The following is a 16,261-nucleotide window of genomic DNA, read 5'->3' on the forward strand; positions in this document are numbered from 1 at the left end:
GGGATCATGACCTGAGCCGAAGGCAGACGCTTAACGACTGAGCCACCCAGGCGTCCCTGCCCCCAAGTTTCTTGACCACCATCTAAGGGTTCAGGCTGGTCCATCAGGGAGCCCTAACTTGCAGGAGTTTCTAGACTCCTTGGAGCTCCTACTCTGGCCAAAGTTTGAGATCTTAGTGCTAGAGCCTCAGATTCTGAGTAAGGGGTGGAGTGGAGTTGAGTGGCAGCTGGGGGACGGGGGGCAGAAACAGGGGCTGCTGTGGAATGGGGGACATAGGGAGGTCCCCTCACTTGCCCCTATTCAACCCTCAGGCTCATCTCTCCCTTGTCCCTCTTTCGTGGCTCTCCTGCCCCTGAATCAGTGCTCAGGCCGGAGGGAACGGAGGAGGGGGTGAGTGCACTCTCTCCACCCTCACTCTGGAGGGATCGTAGGTACAGGGTCTGTGTGCAAAGGGGAACTCTGGGAAGAATCCACTCACCTGGTGACACTCTGGGCCTGGGGCTCTGGTGGATCTGCACGGCTGAGGGACGAAGCGCAATGGGGGAGTTCCTTAGCATGGAGTGCATACTGTCCTCTGCCCCAGTGAGCTGGGAAGGGGCCTGGAGGCCAGACAGGGACAGGCTTGGGTGGAGGAGGCTGGGCTCATCTCTTGCCAATCCCAGATCTATGAAGTGTGGCCAGACTTCAAGCCCCCACCCAAAACAGGGAGTCCCTTGGACTGGAATGACCCTCCCAGGCAACTTGGGCCCTGCCAGAGGAGCTGGGAAGCTAGGCCAGTGCTTCAGGGAACTGGACCCTCCTGGTATCAGGGATCTGGGCCCAGAGTCAGTTTGTCTCTGTCGTGGGACCTCTGTCACAGGCAATGGAAGGGCAGGGAGCAAAGGAGAGCTCAGCTAGACCTCTAGCCAGCCCACCAACCTCTGATCTCTGACCCCTGACTTCCCTTTTGGGCTATGTCCCCCCCCCCCCCCCCCGACCCCCCGTGACATTTTGTTGGAGCCTGGGGACTTGGGTCTGTGGACATTTTGTGTAAACCACCCACACCCCAGCCGGGAAAGAGTCTCCCCAATGGGAAACCAGCCAATGTGACACAGAGGCATTAACCACGCCCGTGAGGGTGGAGAGAGGCCACAGGTGGATGACGGAGGGGAGGGGGCCTCCCGCTGCTCCCTCCCTCTCTCCTCCTCCTCCCCGCCTTCCTGGTCCTACAGGGGGTGGAGCCCTGCCTTATAAGTGTCAGGCCTGGCGGCCACGGACCAAACTGCACCCAGCGGCCAGCAGCGGACCGAGAGCGGCTCGGCCGGCAGCGTGGTGCCCTTGGTTCCCCAGCATGGCCCCCTCGGCCTGGGCCATCTGCTGCCTCCTGGGGGGCCTCCTGCTCCGCGGGGGCAGCCCCAGCCCTGGCCCCAGCGTGCCCCGCCTACGGCTCTCCTACCGAGGTATGGGCGGTGCGCGCCCTGTTCAAGTGAGCGTCTGTGGGAGCCCGGGACCCTGTGACATCCCCAGCTGGGGGGCCCAGCCAGCCCCGGGCAGTCTCTTCTGCCAGCTGGAGGGATGCAGTCACTCCCGCACAGCCCGTGGGAAGGACTTCACGGTCATTCCCCGAGATGGTGCTCCAGTTGCCGCCAGAGGCGGGAACTGGGAGGAGGCAGGGGCAGGTCCCAGAAGGGTGGAGGTGGGAGAGACAGAGACACAGGTGGGCAACCTGAGAAAAGGAGAGAGGCATGGAGGCCGTAAGAGGCCTCAGGAGGGATGGGCAGAGAGAGATGGGGAGGGACGGAGAGGACAGGTCTGCAAGAGGTGTGCACTCAGCCTGGGTGCCTTCGCGAGCTTGGGGCAGCAGCCTGCAGTGGAGTCCCTCGCCCCTATCCCCACGGCCGAGCGCCCCCCTCCCTGTCTGCCTCTTGTATCCCATTTCACAGTGCTGGCCTTAGTCCTTCCCTCTCTGTCCCAGAGGCTCTTCACAGCCCAGGGGCGATCCCAGCCTCCCCTCTTTGCCCATCCTGGCCCAGGAGTTTCCTCTGCAGCTCGAACCTGGGCTAGTACAGACCCCTCCGAATTCGTGGGGATGGTCCACAGGGAAGGTCTCTGAGACACGGGCACTCCATGACACTTCTTGGGGAAACCAGAGGGGTGATCACCTTCCCTGGAACTCCAATCCAAGTGGGGAGACCCAGCCTGCTCTGGGAAGTCTGAGAGGGGAGACATGGCTCTACTCTGGAGAGTCCGTAGTTGGGTCTGGGTGTGTGGGGAGGGATGTGGTCCTGTCCTGGGAGCTATGGTTTGGGGCAAAAGTCAGGCTATAAGAAAAAGCCTAAATAGGGCAAATCCCCTGGCAAGTACTGTCAGCCATGGAGGGCTTCCTGGAAGAGGCTGTTGATGAGTTTGGGGATTGAGTGGGTATTGGGCTGGCCAATTTGAATGGGTCATCCTTTGGGCAGGTGTAGGATATCTGGCTTTCCCAAGGGTGGCCAACGCCCCTTCCCACCATATCCTACTGTCTGCCCCTTTGGCCACTTGTTACCTCCACCCCCCTAGCCAAACCCCAGGAACCCATTTCGGGATCCTCAGCTCCTAGGACCAGCATCCTCAGCCAGCCACCCCCCACCCCCACCTCTGGGGCCTGGGAGGACAGTATCCACGGAGGAGAAAGTCTTCCTTAGTCACATCCTTGGACTAGAGCCTTGGGCTCCACCTGGCCACACCTGGCCTTCCCCATACCCAGGGCCTTTGCCAGGTGTTTCCTCTGCTGGGAATGTCTGTCCATCTGTCCCACAGAGTCAGCCTTGCCCACTGCTCACACTCACCCAGGCTTCCTCCAGGCTCTTCCCAGCACTTTGCCCAGCTTGCTACCATAAGTTCTGCCAGTGGCACCATCTTCCCTGGGGACTGGGGAGGGCCCAGATGGGCACAGATGAGAAGGAGATGTTAACTGAAAGATCAAGGGACTAAGGGATGGAGGGGTAGGAAGCAGGGCTCAGAGCTCTGTGTCCCACCCACCCCCAAGAGCCATTTCCCAGAAGCCCTCCAACACGCCAAATGGATGGAAACATTTTCCAGATGTGAGTGTGTGTGTGGGGGGGTGGTAGTGAATGCACAGCTGGGGCCCTCCACCTCCTGCTAACCGGACCTTAGCAGGGGGATGTGGGCTGAGCAGTAGGCCCTGACCCCCAACCTGCTCCCTCCTAGATCTCCTGTCTACCAACCGTTCTGCTGTCTTTCTGGGTCCCCGGGGCTCCCTGGACCTTCGGGCCATGTACCTGGATGAGTACCGGGACCGCCTTTTTCTCGGGGGCCGTGATGCCATCTACTCTCTCAGGCTAGACCAGTCGTGGCTGGATCCCCGGGAGGTGAGGAGGACTGACGGAGGGGAGGGTCTGTCTGAGAGCTGGGAGGCCAGACAGGGAAACCGGCTGTGAGGTCAGGAGTCAGCCAGGCTCTTTTTCAGGTCCTGTGGCCACCGCAGCCAGGACAGAAGGAGGAGTGTGTTCGCAAGGGAAGAGACCCTTTGGTGAGTGCTGTCAGGAGTGACTGCCCCCCAGCCCTGGCCAACACCCTGGGCTTGACCCCCAGGACAGCCTGTGGCCACTCTCCCCAGGTACTTGTGCTGGGGGCATTTGGAGCAGATCCTGAGGGCTCTGGAAGGTCTGTGAAGAATGTCACCCCCGCCCTAGATCCCCAGAGCCGATCAGCCAAGCAGGGCTGAGTCCTGGGGCCCAAGGAGACTGTAAACACCTCCTCACCCCCTCCACCGCACCCCTTCTCCCTGCTAGGTGGAGTGTGCTAACTTCATACGGGTGCTGCGGCCCCACAACCGGACCCACCTGCTGGCGTGTGGCACTGGGGCCTTTCAGCCCACCTGTGCCCTCATCACGGTCGGGCACCGTGGCGAGGTGAGCCTGGGGCAGGCCCCACGAGGGACTGGGAGGCAGTGACATTTCCACCCTGCTGTCTGAACACTCCCCATTGAGCCTGGCTCGGGGCAGAGAGGTCAGGGGCCTGAAAGGCATCTTTGTGCCAGGCTGACCCCATTGGCGAGGCCCTGAATGAGGGCGCCTTCCGCCCAATCTCCAGCTGCACGCGATGGCCACTGCCCGGGGGCGGGGGGTGGGCTGGGGCTGCTTTCCCAGGTGACACCCTTCCCTCCCTTCCTCCCTCTCCCCCAGCATGTGCTCCACCTTGAGCCCAGCAGTGTGGAAAGTGGGCGGGGGCGGTGCCCGCATGAGCCCAGCAGTCCCTTCGCCAGCACCTTTGTAGGTGGGTGATGCCCAGGCCAGGACGGGCATGAGGAGGGTGGGTGCTGGCCGATGTCACTGGGAAGGGTTGGGGCCAGCTATGGGGCCTGGCCCTCCTCCGCTGATTCTGCCCCTTTCTCGCCCAGGTGGGGAGCTATACACGGGCCTCACGGCTGACTTCCTGGGGCGCGAGGCCATGATCTTCCGGAGTGGGGGTTCCCGGCCAGCTTTGCGTTCTGACTCTGACCAGAACCTCCTACATGGTGAGCCCAGGGTCTGCCCAGGGCAAGGCTGGCTGGGGTCTGCCCCCGGCACCGACAGAGAGGCAGGAGAGCCTGGCACTGGAGTGGGGATGGGAGGGATGGCCCAGCCCCACTCTACTCCCTGGGATTCCAGCCTCCAGTGGGGTCCCTGTGCCTCTTCCCCTCCGCGCTGGTTTCAGCACCTCTCCCCCACCCCCATCCTCCCCTGTGAGGCCCCCCCAACCAGCTGCACCCTGTTACCTCCCAGACCCGCAGTTTGTGATGGCCGCCCGGATTGCTGACAACTCTGACCAGAATGATGACAAGGTGTACTTCTTCTTCTCGGAAACTGTGCCCTCGCCCGATGGTGGCCCAGGCCGTGTCACTGTCAGCCGCGTGGGCCGTGTCTGTGTGGTGAGAGCTGTGAGGAGGCGGTGGGGTTCAAATCCTCACCACACCCCCTTCCTACACCCGTCCCCACCAGCAGCAGGAGGGAAACTGAGGCGAGGGGGCGAAGCCAGCATCCATGCCTCTCCCCCCAAGGGTGAGGGCGGAGGAGCAGGAGGGGGGCCCATCCCGTGGAGCTCGAGGCTGACTCTGACCCTCACCCCCCAGAATGACGCAGGTGGCCAGCGAGTGCTGGTGAACAAATGGAGCACTTTCCTCAAGGCCAGGCTCGTGTGCTCAGTGCCTGGCCCTGGTGGTGCCGAGACCCACTTTGACCAGCTGGGTAAGGGCACGGCCAGGGCCAGGCCTGGGTGTGGGTGCGGAGGGGTCAGAGCCAGTGAGGGGGTGGGCATTGACGGTGGCCTTCTGTCTCCCAGAGGACGTGTTCCTGCTGTGGCCCAGCTCAGGGAAGACCCTCGAGGTGTATGCTCTGTTTAGCACAGTCAGGTGGGCACACGGGCTTCCCCTCACATCCCCATCCCTGGTCCAGTCTCTGCACCCCCAGCGTCCTCTGTTGAGCCTCTCCTTTTATGTTCCGACTTTACCATGGGTCCCTGTCTCTGTCCCTGACTCAAGGACTTGAGGGCTCTATTCTCTCTCTCCCTCTCTTTGTCTTTGCCTGGGTGTCCTCGTTTTCCAGTCTCTGCTGTCTGCAGGCACCACCACCTTCTGTACTGTCCATGGAGCCAGGCTGCCCCCTTCCCACCTGTGACAGCCACCCTGGCCTGACTGTCCCTGTCCGCCCTTGACAGTGCCGTGTTCCAGGGATTCGCCGTCTGCGTGTACCACATGGAGGATATCTGGGAGGTTTTCAAGGGGCCCTTTGCACACCAAGAGGGTCCCCAACACCAGTGGGGACCCTATGGGGGCAAGGTGCCCTTCCCTCGGCCTGGAGTGGTGAGTGTCTGCCTGGAGCCTGACCAGGGGAGAGGGCTGAACCGTGACTAAAGGGACTCCACCTTGGGACAACTTTGCGGCTGAGCTGGGGCTCCAGAGGGGCCAGGTGGGGTAAGGAGGGGAGCCGAGCCCTGACCACATTAAGGAGCCTCCGCTATGGCCAGCGCGGCCCCTCCGAGGTGGGCATGCCCGGGCAGCGAGGCCTGGAAACAGGCTGGGGCGGGGAACGTGTGGTGCCAGGATGCTTCAGGTCCTCCCTCTGCTGCCACTCACAGTGTCCTAGCAAGATGACAGCACAGCCGGGACGACCCTTTGGCAGCACCAAGAACTACCCAGACGAGGTGCTGCAGTTTGCCCGAGCGCACCCACTGATGTTCTGGCCTGTGCGGCCACGGCTGGGCCGCCCCGTGCTTGTCAAAACGCACCTGGCCCATCAGTTGCGCCAGATCGTGGTGGACCGCGTGGAGGCAGAGGATGGGACCTACGACGTCATCTTCCTGGGGACTGGTGGGTGGGCTGAGTGGGGAGTGGGGTGGCCCGGCTGGGGAGGTGTGCCGGTCGGGGGGCGGGGCTCTCCTTCTCCCACTGACCCCCCCCTCCCCTGCCCCAGACTCAGGCTCCGTGCTCAAAGTCATCGCCCTCCAGGGTGAGGGCTCCACTGAGTCCGAGGAGGTGGTCTTGGAGGAGCTCCAGGTGTTTAAGGTGAGGACAGGCTGCAGGGAGGAGGTACTGATGGGAAGGGGCCCCTCCAGCCCCACTGCTGCGTCTAGGCCTGGCTCAGGGGACACAGGAGCAAAATGCAGGAGGGGGTGGGCCTGTTCTTACTGACCTCGCAGACAGTGGGAGGAAAAAGTGAGACCCTCGCTGCTGCAGGGCCTTGATGGTGCTCTGTCTGGCCGTGGGGCCCGGAGAAAAGTTGGAGGGCCCAGGGAGGGTGTCCAAGGTGGTCACCCCTTGACAAAGCCCTGCCAGGCTCAAGTCACAGTGAGGGGGTGGCTGAGACCCCAAGTCCCTAAGGGCTTCTGTGGGCCCCTCTATAGAGCCAGGCAGGGCGTCATCTGTATCTGGGGGACTGCTGTGCTCCTGACATGGATGGGTGATGTGGGACGGTTGCCTCATTACTCAGAACAGGGCTGTGGGAGGGGACGCTGAAGCTTTGTGCTTTTTGCTAAGCCTCCTCCTTGGAGGCCAGCCAGCGTGAGGGGACCTTTCTAATAACCCAGCGTCTGGGAAAGACGGTCTGGCCTTGGTTGCCAGGGAGTGCACTGACCCAGGCTGGGAGGTAGGTGGCTCCCACGCTGGGGCTGGAGGAGGCTGAAGCGGGGACGCAGGGGAGGTCTGGCCCCAGCCCACCCCTCTCTGGGACCCTCCTCCTTCTGCAGGTGCCAGCACCCATCACTGAGCTGGAGATCTCTGTCAAAAGGGTAAGAGCAGCTGCTACCCCACCCTTCCTCCTTCCTCTAACCCCCAGCTGAAGCTCTTTGAGCACGATGGACTGGCCGCTGTCTGCTGGAAAGCGGTGCTGCGGCGGGCCCCGGGCTGCCTGATAATGAGGCCTTGTAATGAGGCTCGAGAGTCCAGCGGGGAGCTGAGATGCCCATGTAGGAAACCAGTGGGCAGTGGGAGCCCTGAGTCAGCGAGGCTGTGTTCAGAGAAGGGGAGATCCACAAAGGCCAGTCCCCCTGGGGAGACAGCTTCATGCTTGAAAACAAAATCCAGAATTTAAATCCAATAGGCGAGAGCCACTTTTTAGAGGCCTGCTGCGTCCTTTCGCAAGTGGCAAAATCTCAAGCCTATCTGCCCCGGTTTATCTTTGGGTAAGTCCCAACTTTTGTATTGGGATTGCTTAAAGCAGAGTGTACTAAGCTCAGAGGCAAGTCGGGATAAAGGTCATTGAGGTAGAGAGCAAAAGTCAGCAGCAGGAAGGGCCTGGAGAAGCCCCTTAGAGAAAAGGTCTGCCCCAAGCCCTCTGTGTGCTAGCACAGGATCTGGTGTGTGTCAGGTGCGTGATAAACATTTGGGGTATCGGGGGACGCATCCAGGAGGTTCTGGAAGACTGCCTGCAAGTGGGGGGCGGTCCCAGGAAGCCCAAGGGGGCCAAGAGCCTAGCTGCTTCTAGATGGGGCCCAGGCTCACGTTGGCCCTGCTTGTGTCCCTCCCAGCAAATGCTGTACGTGGGCTCGAGGCTAGGCGTGGCCCGGCTGCAGCTGCACCAGTGTGAGACGTACGGCAGCGCCTGTGCCGAGTGCTGCCTGGCCCGAGACCCATACTGTGTTTGGGATGGTGCCTTCTGCACCAGCTACCGGCCCGGCACCAGCAAGCGCCGCTTCCGCAGGCAGGACATCCGGCATGGCAACCCTGCCCTGCAGTGCCTGGGCGAGAGCCAGGAAGGTGAGTGGTGGCAGGCACGGGGGCACCAGCCGGGCTCCCACAGGCCCCTCCTCGCCCCTTTGGCCTGGGCTCAAGCCCTGGGAAGTGTGGCCTCAGACTGGTCCCGTGTTAACAACACATCCCCCCTCGGTATTCCTACGTACGTGTGCAGTTCCCGTCAGTGTATGGGTGGAGGGTCTTTGGACAGAGTGATGGACACCTAGGTCCCTGTCACACTGGTGGGGGCCCCGGGGTCCCACAGTCCTGAGCTGAGCCCCCCTCCAACTCCCCCCAGAAGAGGCTGCAGGCCCCGCAGCGGCCAGCACGGTCTACGGCATGGAGCACAACAGCACCTTCCTGGAGTGCCTGCCCAAGTCTCCCCAGGCTGCCGTGCACTGGTTCTTGCAGAGGCCAGGAGGCCAGGGGCCCGACCAGGTGAGCAAGGACCCAGCCTTGACCCAGTGCAAGGAGCCTGCACGTGTCCTGATGCCACATCCCCCCCGAACCCCAAGTCCGGAACCCTAGGAAGGGGCTCTGGGGGGAACCTGCCAGGGCAACTGAAGAAAAGTACGTACTAAGTCACTGGGGCACCTGGAAGAAGGTGCCCTTCCTCCTGCCTCTGGGAACCCCCAGGCGAGATGCGGCTGCAAGGCGTCCCATGACAGGGAGCCCGCTAACTCCCAGGCACTGAGCTGAGCTCTGGGAGGTGGGTAGCAGAAATGGAAGAGAGGAAGCGGGGCTGGGCGGGTCAAGAAGTCCCCCATGCTTACACATATGGCTCATCTGTGAAGGGATCTCTTTCCCAGGGGTTCTTGGTTCTCCTCCACCCAGGGTGGCGCCTAACTTGCACTAAAAGTTGCACACACATACCCCCCTACACCCACACCCACTGCCTAGCTCAACACTTCCTCCATGGAGTCCAGCTGTCTGCCCAGGCCCCTCTCCTCCCCCATCCGGAAAGGTCTGTGAACCCCAGAAATGGCTTCAGGCTGGGGCCTACGGAGGGTGTGGGCGGGGCGGGGTGAGGAACCATTCTCCAGCCTCTCCCACAGACAGGGAAGGGGAGGGAGTGGGTTGATCATAGGAGGGGCTCTCCTTCCAGCTTGGGAACTGGGGGAGGCTGGCTTTGGGCCAGCTGTCGGGCTAGGCACTAAGAAGACACCCCCAGGAGGCCAGAGGCAGCGAGTGACAAGATGGTTACACAGGACTTACCGCCCAGGCAGTCCAGCCTCCACGTGCAGATGAGCAGACAGGGCCGGGCGGGTCAGAATAGCACTGCGGCCTCCTGCACTGTGATGGGTACCCAGCCCGCCCCTGGTTGGGGGGAGTGAGCAGTGCAGACAGGGACTGGGAGGCTGTGTGTGTGTGGGCAGAGTGGGGGGGACTTCCGGTCCCAGGGCTATGGGTATAGCCCTCCCTGAATAAAAGCCCACAAATACCTTTACCCACCCTGGTCCCTGGGACTATGTGGCAGGGCCCCCTAAGGCCAAGGTAGGTGCCCCAGAGCTCTGACTGGGGGAGAAACCAAAAGCCTTCTTTGCAAGCCCCGTCCTGGGTCCTGGGAAGGTGAGACCCTGCCTGCAGGCTCACAGTCTGGAGGAGGAGGCCAGCCTGGGCAGGAGAGAGCGGGGAGGGGGGAGTGCTTCAGCAGCGGGCCCTGAGATGTGAATCTGGAAACGAGCGCAGCGGAGAGAAACTGATGGTGTGTGGGCGCCGCTCCATGCCCCCCTCACACCCTCCCACGCCCCCAACAGGTAAAGACAGATGAGCGGGTCCTGCAGACAGAGCAAGGGCTGCTCTTCCGCAGACTCAGCCACCTGGACGCCGGCATCTACACCTGCAAGACACTGGAGCATGGCTTCTCCCAGACCGTGGTCCGCCTGGCTCTGGAGGTGATTGTGGCCTCGCAACTCAACAGTCTGTTTCCTCAGGAGCCGAGGCCAGAGGAGTCCCCAGCCCGGGCAGGCCTGGCCTCTACCCCCTCCAAGGCCTGGTATAAGGACATCCTGCAGCTCATCGGCTTTGCCAACCTGCCGCGGGTGGACGAGTACTGTGAGCGCGTGTGGTGCTCCTCCAGGAGCCGAGGCAAACAGGCCAAGGGCAAGAGCTGGGCGGGGCTGGAGCTGGGCAAGAAGGTGAAGAGCCGGGTGCAGGCCGAGCGCAATCGGACGCCCCGGGAGGTGGAGGCCACGTAGAAGAGCGTGGAGGAGAGGGTGGTCGGGATGCACCAGGTGGCCCAGCAGCCCCCAGAGTCTCCCACCCACCCAGCTAGGGCAGAGGGGGCCCAACATGCCCGATTGCCTCTTAGAGATGGGAGTCCCTGCCCCTTATACTTCTACCAGGCTGCCCACAGGAAAGGCTGGGGCCCGATGGAGGGGCCCTGTGTCCAAGGCCTGTTCCCTGCCCCTCTGTGCTCTCAGTTCTAGGCTGGAGCCAGCACCCTCTGGCTGCGGCCAACCCCGGCGGGCCTGCTGTTTGTTCTCAGATATGGTCCCCAGAGCACATTTCCGGTTGTGCCCGGCGGTGAGAGGGCTGGGTGGTTCTTTCCCAGCCAGCAGAACAATGGCCATTCTGAGTGACCCTTGGAGTGGGTGTGTGGGTGCGTCCGAGGAGGTGCCTGGGCAGGGGGCCTTAGGCAGCCAGAGGAAGCTAGAGGTTGCCTCTTGGCTAGCACCCATTAAGAGGACCTAGTGTGACTTGGGGTGGGGAAATGGAGGCCCTGGGAGGGTGGAACAGCAAGACCACCCCCCACTTTGTGCCCTGGTATCTTGGTGCTCCCTTCTGCTGCCCACCACCTCTTCTCCATCACAGAATCGTAGAAGCATTGGCAGTCAGAGCTCCCTGGCACCCGGGGGATAGTCTGGGTCTCCAGGCCCTACTTAATAAACCAAGCTGTGTCTCACAGCCTGACTTGCCTCCCCAGACTCCAAGCTGCCAGGCCAGGTTCCCCGGGATGCCCAGACCTCCTGATGGGATTCTCCCTTCCCACCGTCAGGGTCTCCATGCTGATGAGCAGGGAGAGGGTGGGTTCTAGGAGAATGTCATCCCCCTCTCTGTGGACTAGACATGGGGAGAGGGGAGCTGGGGAAGTGTGGGGCAGGAGGAGGGGGCTGTCTTTCACAGGGCAATGCAAGCATGCCCACAGCTGGGGAGGGCGGGAATGTGGCAGCTCCCTGAGCAAGCTGCAGCTGGTGGGAGGACCAGGCGCAGGGCTTTGCCAGGGGCCACAGAGGACTGGGAGGCTTCTGGGATGGGGAAAGGGTGACAGTCGCTAGGATGGGCTATGGGACCCCAGAGCAGGCATTCTCAAGAACCCAAGATAGCATCAATTCGCTCAGGAGCCAAAAGGAAAACCAGATGTTTCCCACCCTGGAATCTTTGGTTTCTACTAAGTAAGGGTTGGTGGTGAATGGTTACATTTATGAAGACTTTTCTCTTTTAAGGGAAAAAAAAATGGAGGGCAAAAGCCAGTTCAGTCCTGCTGGTTCTTGGGGGTGAGGCTCAGGTGGCCAGGATGCATTTTGTCTGGGTGTGTAGGGAGGTGTTTTTGCCATTAGCAGTGATGTGTTTCTTGGGCTGGGGAGCACAGAGGGGAGGAGAAGAGGACTGAATGAAAAGTCATTCCCAGCCTGCATATGAGCAGGTTAGTGACACACAAAACCAACAGGAGGGGGACAAGAGCATCAGGTTCAAGATTCCCTCCATGAAAACAACCAAGGTGAAGAAAGGAGGAAAAAAAAAAAAAAACAACAGATAAAAAGCAGGACAGGGCTTCCGGCTCCACTGAACTCAAACCCAGACTGTGCATCTGCCTTGGATATTATCTGAGTCACCCCATCATGCCCAGAGAACTGGGATCCGAAATAGGCCCCCCCTTCCTCTTTGACTTCACAGGCAATGAACCAGAAGCACTGAGATCGACCTGACAACCCTTTGGGAAGCCTCGGGCCTGGGGTTGCTGTGGCTGGGTTGTCCGCAGGTAAAAGCAGAGGAGAGGAGGACTGTGGGGAGTGGGGCTGGAGAAGAGAACAGAGGGAGAGGTAGAGGCCATGGAAGAGGGGCAAGAAAGAGCTCCATCCCCGGAGCCCCAGGAATGGGTGTGCAGAACTGCAGCCCCTCTATCCCAGCGAAACAAGGAAGAAATGCCGAGGCTCTCAGGGGCCTCTAGGCTGGACCCAGGCATGGCCCACTCCAGGCGTGGGCCACTCTACGCAGAGTTCTCTGGGGAAGTTACTCTGGAAAATGGAAGAGAGGAGCTCAAAATCCTGAACAAAGAATACCTGCACTTAGAAAATTATGGACAGCTTCTGCCAACTCCCCACAACTCCCACCCCGGTGGTACTATGTGTGACTAATTCCTGGAGATGCTTCTATGTGTGAATTCTATTTTTATATTCATATGTTGAGATCGGCCTTGTGGTTTCTCTGTCTTCAGAGCACCCTTCTCGTAATTACTATTGTTATTTTTATTGTCATGACCACCTCTGTGCTCTGATGAGGATACACGGTGGTCTACCACCCAGACCTACAAGGAAGGCAATGGAGTGAATATTTATATCACATAATTATATCATTATTATATCTCTGTATTTCTGTTCTAAATTGACTGATGCCATCTGTGTGAGTTAGAAAGGAAGAGCCTTTCCATCCATTCCAGGAGGAGACGGCCACCCTAAGGGGTATATCCTAGAAGGGAGGGAGATGGGCAGGAGGGGAAGGAAGGAAGGAGTCAAAGGGCTTTGTCTAGGAAACTGAGTTCGCTTATTAAGTTAGGAAACTCCTGCCCCTCAGGCTTCTGAGACTGACCTTCTTGGGCTTCAGGAAGATCTTGAGTCAGAAAAAAAAAAAAAATGCTGGCAAAGGGCAGCTGGGCACGTAGGCAGCCCTGTTCCTTCTCCACAATAACACTTGATATTTGTAACAGCAACACTTGGCCTGGTGCCTGTGTTCATCGCAAGCCACATACCAACGTATATTAAGGCCGCCAGTGTGCTTGCCTGGGGTGCTGGGCTGTGCTGTGGGGGTTGAAGCTTTTGAGGGGGAGGGGATGTCTGGATGCCGCTGAAGGCACCACTGACTGTGCCCCCCCCCCCCCGCTGCCCTCTGACCTCATGCCCCTGCCCAAATAACAGAGCCCAGTGTGCCGGAGGGAGATGGGAAAGGGCAGGAGCCATTCGAAGGTGGGAGGGACATCTTGCCAGGGAGACTAGCCTCTTGCTAGTATGCTGAGTATGAGCCCCTCAATCCATACTACAGAGTAGGGGGGCTTCACGAGTCAGTCATCTGCCCCATCTGGTGGCCCAGGAGCAGGGCGCCTCCTTTTGCCCCTGGGCCTGACAGAACTGAGCCGCTGTGTCCTGCCCTAAGCTGCCACCACCACAGCCACAGCGGCCTGAGAAGCATCAGCAGCAGTCCCTCGGCCCAGAGTGTGGGGCTGGGAGGGACTTGACCTCCACAGCCACTTCTCTCCCTAGGCCGCAGCACCTCCGTTCCCACCTTCCCACCCCTTGGGCCTGGACTTCTCCCCCTCATGCCTCCCACCTTGAGCCCTATTTCCTGCCTCAGGGGCCTCCCTCTCTCTCCCTGGCAGCTTTTTCCTCCAAGTCTCATACTTCCCCTAGTCTTTGGGCTAGTGTCATCATTTCCCAAATGGGTTTAGCGTGACAAGGGTCAAATAAATACGGGGATTTCTGTCCCTTTAGCCCCCCCTGGAGCTGCTGTTTGCCCTGTGAATCCCTAAGACGCCCACGATAATGTCTCATTAACTTTCATGTCTGCTGCGAGCTACATGATTCTCCCAAACCTGGGGTCCTTTTTTCCCCCATCAAGTAATCACCACCTCGTGTTTCTAATGTTTTGAAGCATACTTTGGGAAAATGCGGATTTGATTAATTCCTTCCCCTGCCATGTGAGCTTAGTTTATTCATCTCTGCTTTCTAAGCCTGTAAACTGTGGAGGCCCTGGCCTCCCAGATCGAATAGCCACAACTTGGCTTCCCGTGGCAGGCACCAGAGCGGGACCCGCCATCCCAGGGCCAGGGCTGCCAAGCCACCAGTCTGCTGGCCCCTGGGCCTGGCCTCTGCCCATCCTCCCACACTCAGTCTGCCTCCACAGCCCACTTCCTGGCAAGATCCTCTGCGGATGGCTAGGGTTCACCCCAAGCCTGTGGCTGTCCAGCAGTCCAACAGACTCATTTCTAACGGCGGGGGGGCGGGGGGGGGGAGAGGGAGGGAGGGAGCAGAATAGAGGAGGAAAACAGCTCTTTTCACTTTCTCAAGTGGCCTCCTTGCACTCAGCTAAGCCCAGGTCAGTTTCTAGACATCCCTAGAATCCCCCAATTGGAGGAGGGAGCAGGTGGCAGCCATCAGGAGCCAGGCTGGCCTCTCCATGGGCCCAGGTGCAGGTACAGCGGGGGTGGGGGGCTGACCAGGGAACCCACTCACATGCCTCTGCCAGTCCAGGGTGCTGAGGCTTCCCCAGCCAGCCACATCTCCGTAGAACTAGGAGACACTTGCTCAGAAATAGCCCGATTTCCATTCCTAGTTAGGGATCCACCCCAGCCTTCCCCAAGTGCTGGCTCTCAGGGTCTCCCAAAGGAGAAGTTTCAGGCCACACCAAGATCAAATCCCCAAGGTTTTCTGAGACTACAGACTTGGCCCTGGTGTAGGGAGAGGGTGAGTGGGTGGGGCTAGGTTTCATACAATACCTGACTAGGAGCTTAAGGATTGTTGGGCCCCTGCCCTGGCTCCTCTCCCAGACTCACCCCCCACCCCTGGGGAACAGGAGATGAGGCAACAGCAGCTATGGCCCTGTGCCCACTTCCCACTGCCCTGCCCCTGCCCACCCTTGCCGTGGCTACCACTCCTGGGCCTGTTCCCTAGAGGCCTTGTCCTAATGAAGCCTTTCACTTTCCCCGCTGGATTTTCACTAAGGAAACTCCTGGTTCCTCAATGGAGCCTTTTAAAAGATTATTCTCCACCGAGGATGGGAAATGTTGCCCAGACTCATAGAGAGGCCTCAGAAGGGACACCTGCTCCTATCCTCACCCAGACTTTAGCAGTCAACTAGGAGCTTGCACTCAGGGACACTGCTGAGGGGGACTCAGGTGACCAGTCTTGACCCCTTTCCCCCAGGGAGGAAGATGACTGGAGTGTACCCTAATCCATCCCAAGGGGTTGTGTTTCACTTCCATAAGCATCCTGTTGGGCAGAGAGAGAAGACCAGGAAAGGGGGACCATTGTGGGCTGGCAAGGATTTCAAAATGGACCAACAGAGGCCTGCAGCAGAGTCCAGGTGTCCGTCATCAAATGGGAAGGACTACAGTAGTAGGGACACACGAAGCCCAGATAGTTAGGAGGACAAGGGGGGCTCTGCTCTCACAGATAAAGGTACAGAAGAATGATGTGGCAGACCAGCAGCTTGCTTTATGGACATGACCTCATCTGTTCACGCTGCCCCCCCACCCCCAGCTGATAAGAATCTGGTGCTGTTTCCTGTAGTCCAAGGGTCTCAGACAATGGTGTGAACAGGCTGGCCCTGCTGGAAAGGACATTGTTTAGGGAAGAAAAAACACACAGCACAAAGACAGGGCAGGACCTGTCTAAATGTAAGGGTCTGTTTACAAATCCCTGATTTCCAAGAGGGGGGAACACAATGGGGAATTGTTTTTGGTGAGTCTGGAGTCCCCTCCAGAATGCTCCTGGGGTCTGGGGATGGCTTTGATGGCCTAGACAGGTCTCAGATGCTCTGAGGGGGATGGACACTGATGGCGTGGATACCTTCCTGTTTATCAGAGGTGCTCGCAGGGCAGGGTCAAGGAACAAGGTTACACCAAAGACAAGGGGAAGGAGCCCTGGGCCTCTCTCCTTCCATCCAGGCCTCCTGCTGTTGCACCACTCAGCTGTTGCACATGCTAGAGGTGGTTTGCTACAGAGAAGCTAGAACAAGGTTTTCGTTTTTTGTTTTCTGAAATATATCAACTTTTTGGTTTATGGCCTCCAATTGCCAGATTGCTTTTTGGAAAAAAATGTAAAAGGCATGAGACCCTTCCAAAGAGCAGACGCCCCTCCC

The 16,261-nt window shown here is 59.6% G+C and overlaps 1 protein-coding gene across 1 annotated transcript; it reads left to right on the forward strand.

Annotated features, from left to right (window-relative positions):
- The first annotated feature begins 1,272 nt into the window (after positions 1 to 1,272).
- Positions 1,273 to 12,780, forward strand: SEMA3G (semaphorin 3G). Its single transcript, XM_021694935.1, has 16 exons — positions 1,273 to 1,439; positions 3,190 to 3,350; positions 3,449 to 3,511; positions 3,774 to 3,893; positions 4,167 to 4,257; positions 4,382 to 4,498; positions 4,746 to 4,891; positions 5,093 to 5,207; positions 5,302 to 5,371; positions 5,677 to 5,821; positions 6,097 to 6,328; positions 6,432 to 6,523; positions 7,204 to 7,245; positions 7,984 to 8,212; positions 8,487 to 8,626; positions 9,946 to 12,780. The coding sequence occupies exons 1-16, from the start codon at positions 1,331 to 1,333 to the stop codon at positions 10,384 to 10,386; spliced, it is 2,313 nt and encodes a 770-aa protein (XP_021550610.1). The 5' UTR covers positions 1,273 to 1,330; the 3' UTR covers positions 10,387 to 12,780.
- Positions 12,781 to 16,261: the final 3,481 nt, after the last annotated feature.

This window comes from Neomonachus schauinslandi, chromosome 1 (assembly GCF_002201575.2).
Source record: "Neomonachus schauinslandi chromosome 1, ASM220157v2, whole genome shotgun sequence".
Taxonomy (NCBI): Eukaryota; Metazoa; Chordata; class Mammalia; order Carnivora; family Phocidae; genus Neomonachus; species Neomonachus schauinslandi.

Bases quoted from the DNA above. Each gene is read 5' to 3' on its own strand.
- SEMA3G (XM_021694935.1), top strand. From the start codon at position 1,331: ATGGCCCCCTCGGCCTGGGCCATCTGCTGCCTCCTGGGGGGCCTCCTG. The intron at 4,499-4,745 runs GTGAGCCCAGGG...GTTACCTCCCAG, and splicing joins TGACCAGAACCTCCTACATG to ACCCGCAGTTTGTGATGGCC. The intron at 7,246-7,983 runs GTAAGAGCAGCT...TGTCCCTCCCAG, and splicing joins TGGAGATCTCTGTCAAAAGG to CAAATGCTGTACGTGGGCTC.